This window comes from Toxorhynchites rutilus, chromosome 1 (genome assembly GCF_029784135.1).
Source record: "Toxorhynchites rutilus septentrionalis strain SRP chromosome 1, ASM2978413v1, whole genome shotgun sequence".
In the NCBI taxonomy this organism is placed as follows: Eukaryota; Metazoa; Arthropoda; class Insecta; order Diptera; family Culicidae; genus Toxorhynchites; species Toxorhynchites rutilus.
In genome coordinates this window covers 103,945,400-103,951,399 of record NC_073744.1, presented here as the reverse complement: position 1 = coordinate 103,951,399, position 6,000 = coordinate 103,945,400, and the positions used below count along the sequence as shown (strand labels likewise).

Genomic DNA, 6,000 nt, shown 5'->3' with positions numbered 1-6,000 from the left:
AAAGAAAATTATCGATGATCGTACGAGGAGCATTCAGAAACAACTGTCAGTAAAATCGAAAAATGCATTTATTCGAAAAATTCAATTACAAGCTTTCAAAGTACTTCCCTTCCAATAAAATACACTAAAGTCGCTTTTTACGCGGTTTTTTTTTGCGCGGTTTTTTTTTACGCGGCTTTTTTTACGCGGTTTAGGGATTTACGCGGTTTTTTTTACGCGGATTTTGGAATTTACGCGGTTTTTTTTTACGCGGATTTCGGAATTTACGCGGTTTTTTTTTACGCGGATTTCGGAATTTACGCGGTTTTTTTTTACGCGGATTTCGGAATTTACGCGGTTTTTTTTACGCGGATTTCGGAATTTACGCGGTTTTTCCAAAAGAATCGATTTATACGCGGTATGTTGTATTTTCTTCTCAATTTGTTCATTTGTAAGACTTAAGTACGTTTGCTTCAATATTTGGAGCCAAATTCATTTTTTCTATGTTTGTCTCCTGGGAATTGAGTTAAATAACTGTGGTTTGCTCGAGGTTAACACGGTATATCTGAGGGATAAGATTTAGTATTCTCGTGATAACGTTGTCGCAATCTTGGCGAAATTGGTACCTGATTCTGGGTTCGATTTCAGCTAGCGTTGAAACGATTTTGGTAACCGAATGGAAAAAGAATAAACAACAATAGTGTAAGTAATGTGAGCTTGATCCCCTTTTTTTGTTTCGGATGTATTTCAGCGAAATTTTATATGTTTCAACACAAATTTAATATGAAATATCTTTTGTAAATTTTACTCAAAAGACTCCAAGCGATATGAATTCAAAAAAAATTTCAAGAGATGTCAAACACCAATCTAAAAAATGTGAAAGATATGTCCCCGTTTTTTATTTTTATTTATGACACTCAGCCTTTGGCTAGTTCGTCATTTGGACCAACGTCCTTACTGTTTTTTTAATTAAATCGTTTATTTTTACAGGCTCAGTTGCATAAGTTTAAAGGAGCCAAATTCATCACTATATTTTAACTAGAATATATTAACATGTTTCCTTAATTCTATGGTTAATAAAATAGGAAACCGATTACTCGCGGTCGACTCGAGTTTAGAAGGGTGACACATTTTCATTAGGAAAAGGATGGGATGTAAGGACATTTTAACAATGTTCACATTCATACATTCATACATTCTCATTCACACTCACACTTCACACTCAATTCTTGAAAACTATCCTTACATCTAAAATGTATTGCGTCCTTACTTGATTTCCGTAGAAAGCAATGATCGAAAATTCTCCTCTGGTGACATATTTGTTGGAGGGGAAAATGTTATGATTGTTAAATAGGAATTTATTTGTTCATTTAGGAAAAACCAGTTCTACATTTTCTTTTTTTGCGCTATTTGCTTTCCCAGATTAAACGTGGGCGTTAAGTGTTAAATTTACTCACAGTACCGGACAGAAGTATGTAACATCGTATATTTTTTGACTGTCACTTTACAATATGTCAAAAGATTTGTCGGATATTTTGATCAATGGTTGAATAAGTATTCGAAATTCATTTGTGTAATTTTGAAAATAATCTATTGAACGAATGAGAGATACCACTTTTAAGCAATGTAATTCCTTTTGAAAAGCCTAATTTGAAAATTGAGTTACTTGAAGCACCCTTAACCATATGTGGTGAAGTTTTTTGCCGTAGTAATCGAGATGGTTTGTTTCAAATGTTTGTATAGAAATAAATACAGTTTCGAGGGTTCAAGTTTTTTTTACTATTCTGGAGAAAAGGATGCTATCTATTTGCGTCCGATCTTAGCGATTGTTCTTCATCTACCAGTAAAAATATGTATATTCGTGATTCACAAAGGCTATTTACTTTTTCCAAAGAAAGACTGCCCCAATCGGACATAAGACAACCTAATATTTCTCCACGGTGAAAAAGTTCAAACGCTTTTTGCTTTTTTCTGAACTGAATTTGTTCATGCATATTATAGCATTTCATAGAAGCAGATATCATTTACTACGACTCAAAAGATAGACACATTTGGTTGATGGAGCTCAAAGTACTGTTTTGTCTCAAATTCCGAACACTTAATTTTCAAATGTAAATTTACTAAACTTTAATGTTATAAATAATAGAATAATGAAAGCCTTGACATTGTTTGAGGTATTGGCTACATTCAAATAACATTTACAGGTATCGATACAGCTTATAATTCATAAGACTAAGCATTTGCAAAAAATGTGTCGAAACCAATAACACATTGTTTGCGTTAGCAAATTCCGCAGTTTTTCAGTTTTTGTAGTTGTATAACTATTTTGTATGCTGTTTTCATGTTAAGTGCTATAAAAGGTATGGATCTACTAGAAATCTTTTATGCAGACATCTTCTTTAAAATTAGTATTAAAGTAGTGATCGGAATTTGAATCAAGTTTCGACGCATGATTCATATTCCGAACTGTAGTTTGGATACTCTATTTTCAGGCAAATACAGCAATAGTCCACAAATTAGGATGCAAGTACAGTCCAATTGTGGAGCAACTGATGTAAAGATGTTTGTAAGCTCCGTTCTTGTAGCACATAGTTCGCAGGCGCAATCCAACGAAAGCAAAATGAATTTTCTTGGTCAGGTTTTCAACTAAAACCACAATAATGAAACCGGATTTCTGAAGTAATATATTCACTCTATTATATACAGAGTCGATTATATACTGACACGATTATCTATGGTTCGATTATATACAATTTTGGACTATAATACACTCAGTTTGAAAAAAAAGTCTTATATCTCAAATAGCCTTTTTTCAAGAAAGAAAAAAAGTAATATTTCAAAGTTAAGGTGAAAGTTTATTGGATATTATAAGTACAATGGAGTAAAAACCGTGGTAATTAGGAAATTCTAATTGAAGACTCACCAGGAATTGTTTAAAATGATATTGCTGCGGAATAAGAAAATATAGGAGCTAGATGTCGAAGAACAAATTATAGAGCGTTCAGAAAGCTTCAATTAAATTTCAAGAAACAATCAAGTTTATTATGCATTTTTTTTTTTGATAAAATTAATAACAAATTAAAAACTTTAGAGTTTTTGTCGCTCTAATTGTTGATAAAATTTACCAATTTAGATGTTTCATATAAAATACAAAATATAGAAACATAGAGTAACATTTTTTCTCATTTTTCGAACAGTACAACCAATTTTGCCAAGTTTTCGTAACTATTGATTGTACTTGTTTTTTATAGTTTATATGGTTGCGTGACCAAGGGCACTATATTTTAAATATTTTTTTCTTGAAAGCTTCTTCTTTCTAGAAAAAAGTTATTTATAGAAAAAGAGAAAAATCTGATTTTTCGGACCATCGGCAAACTCATAACTCGAAAACGATAAAAATCACATTTCTGATTTTCGATTATCTTGTGTGGAAAAACCAGAACTTTCAAGAAACATAAAAAAATATAGCGTCCTTGGATCATGTAAACTATAAGCAAACAAATACAATCAATAATTACGAAAACAAAATCCAACTGTTTTGCTAGTATAACATTTTTTCAAGAAAGACTAGCTAATTGGCTTTAATTTGATATATCGATCATGTGAAGCGGTCCAGTAGTTCGAAAGTAATTTTTTCAAATTGCATTTTTGCAATTTGAAAAAATTACAATACAAACAAATGTTTTCGGAATTTAGACAAATTTAATTAAACATATTTTTAGTTTTTTACCATGATATTTTTACCAATGTATTCATAAATCAATTTTATTGTAGTCAAGTGGAAAAAAGAATTTCTTTTATTGATCTAATCACTATCATTAGCAACACGTGGATGTTTGCGGTTAGATGATGTGGCGATATCTTCCTCATCCGAAGAAATCGGACGAGATCGTCTGCGTTCCAATGGTAAGCTGAAATCCTCGTCATCTGTAAAGATATTATTAAAATACTTTTCACTTTAAACATCAATGTCACTACCTTCATCGATAACTGTTGGCTGTGTTTTTTCGTTCAATCTATTGTAGCGAAGCATACACAGTTTCAAATCATTCCGAAATGAAACGGCTCTCTCAACACAAGGATCCTTTTCCATAAAATGTTTTACGAGGGTATCCGCTAATTTATTCCCGTCTTCGATATCACATGGCTTGATATCCCGGTCTTCATCGTCCTCTAAAGGCTCCGATGTGACTAAACTCTGCATCAGTTCATCATCTTCAATTTCGGTGTCTTCAAGAAGCTCTTCAACGTCTCTACTATCCATATCTTTGAATCCTTTCCCTCCAATTGCATGTGCCAGAATGAGAATTTCTGATTCTTCCACATTTGAAGGGTCTGTTGAACCAGCTTTCACGCATTCTGGCCATAGTGGCTTCCAGCACGAATTCAATGTTTTAGATTTCATAGAAGACAGAGCCTTTCCTATGAACGTCAGAGCGTCTCTTATCTTAAATTCTTTCCACGCTTGAATTACCGTCATCGTTTCATCGCTTTCAAGCTTTTCGAGGATGTACCGAAGACATTGTTTAATGTACAACTTCTTGAAAGCAGCAATTATTCCTTGATCTTGAGGCTGTAAGGCAAAATCAAAAGCACGTGGAACTCCAAACCTTTTCCTTCCAAGTATGTTTTCACTTCCGGAATAAACATATCGTAAAACCATTCCTCAAAAACGGCTTTTGTGACCCACGCTTTAGTGTTAGCTTTCCAGTGCACTGGCAGTTTGTTGAAATCAGCCCCCTTCAACGAGCGGGGCGTCATAGCACGATTGATCAATAGCGGTTTCAACATAAGGTCGCCTGAAGCATTACTGCAAAATAACAGGGTAACCCTGTCTTTGGCCGCTTTGAAACCACTGGCATATTGCTCCTGCTGCGTAATGTAGGTACGAGACGGCATTCTTTTCCAAAAAAGACCCGTTTCATCTCCATTGAACACTTGGTCACCATGATACGCACCTTCTTTTATGATCTTAGCGAGCTTTGGAGGAAAACTATTTGCAGCCGAAACATCGGCCGATGCGGATTCACCCTTGATTTTAACGTTGCGAATGGAATTACTACGTATAAAGTTATAAAACCATCCCTTACTCGCGGTAAAGTCTTTCTTTTTACTTGAAGACGGCTCATTCTTCTCTAACCAAAGGTAAAGGCTCAAAGCTTTCTCCCTTATTAATTCCTGATCCAAGGGTATTTTCTTCTGCGCGTGATCTTCGATCCACATATGAAGTGCCTTTTCCATCTTGACCATCAATGGATCTCGTGTATATGATGAGGATTTTGTTGCATAGATAGTGCCCTGAGCTGCTGTCTGTCTGATGCTATCTTGATTCTTTTTAATTGTACGCACAGTCGATTCGTTGATTTTTAAATTCCTGCCGACGTTTGCAACAGATTTCCCATCTTGAAGGGCATCCAAAATATTGAGCTTCATTTCCAAAGAAAGAGACACTCTTGATCTGTTTTTTTTGAAGGCGGTTTTTTGCGAAGCCATTTTAGAGTATGCCTTTAATCAAAAATTTTGAATACTGCTGACGTCTTCAGCTAACTGTCGAAAAGCGGAACTGCACACGATTACCCCCAAGGTTGGGTAACTCGCTGGGAACTGGCCGAACTCGACCGAACACAAACTGGCTAGACTCTACAACCACCACGGTTCAGGAACTGCACTTTCACTTTAACTTTCACTGCAAGGTTAAATCACGAATAACTTCTTAATGCGATTTCGTCCTTTTATATGTGTTCAGTTCCACACCGAACGAACTGAAGCGACAGCATCTAGCAGCACACATAATTTGCACACGACCCCACAAACCACGAGTACCCCTCCCACAGCGCAACTATGAGCTAGCCATCACCAACACACGCTGTGCCCGACTGCATAAAAATAAAATTGGTTCACTCCGACTGAACGGATCAGTGAAAAATGCAGTGTGAATGATCGCAAAATATACTATTTCAGAGTGCGATTTAGGCTGTAACGATGACAATGAGTTCAAATTTGACGATATATTGACGAATA

At 35.1% G+C, this 6,000-nt stretch overlaps 1 protein-coding gene across 1 annotated transcript; it reads right to left on the bottom strand.

Annotated features, from left to right (window-relative positions):
• Positions 1-326: 326 nt before the first annotated feature.
• On the bottom strand, positions 327-4,546 carry LOC129766688 (uncharacterized). The gene is made up of 2 exons (XM_055767294.1): positions 3,958-4,546; positions 327-3,906 (listed from the first exon to the last, which is right to left on the bottom strand). The coding sequence occupies exons 1-2, from the start codon at positions 4,457-4,459 to the stop codon at positions 3,785-3,787; spliced, it is 624 nt and encodes a 207-aa protein (XP_055623269.1). The 5' UTR covers positions 4,460-4,546; the 3' UTR covers positions 327-3,784.
• Between the last annotated feature and the right edge of the window lie 1,454 nt (positions 4,547-6,000).

Excerpts from the sequence above, each read along its gene's own strand:
- LOC129766688 (XM_055767294.1), bottom strand. The coding sequence starts at position 4,459 with ATGACGGTAATTCAAGCGTGGAAAGAATTTAAGATAAGAGACGCTCTG. Across the intron at positions 3,907-3,957 it reads GCCAACAGTTATCGATGAAG|ATGACGAGGATTTCAGCTTA; the intron begins GTAGTGACATTG and ends ATATCTTTACAG.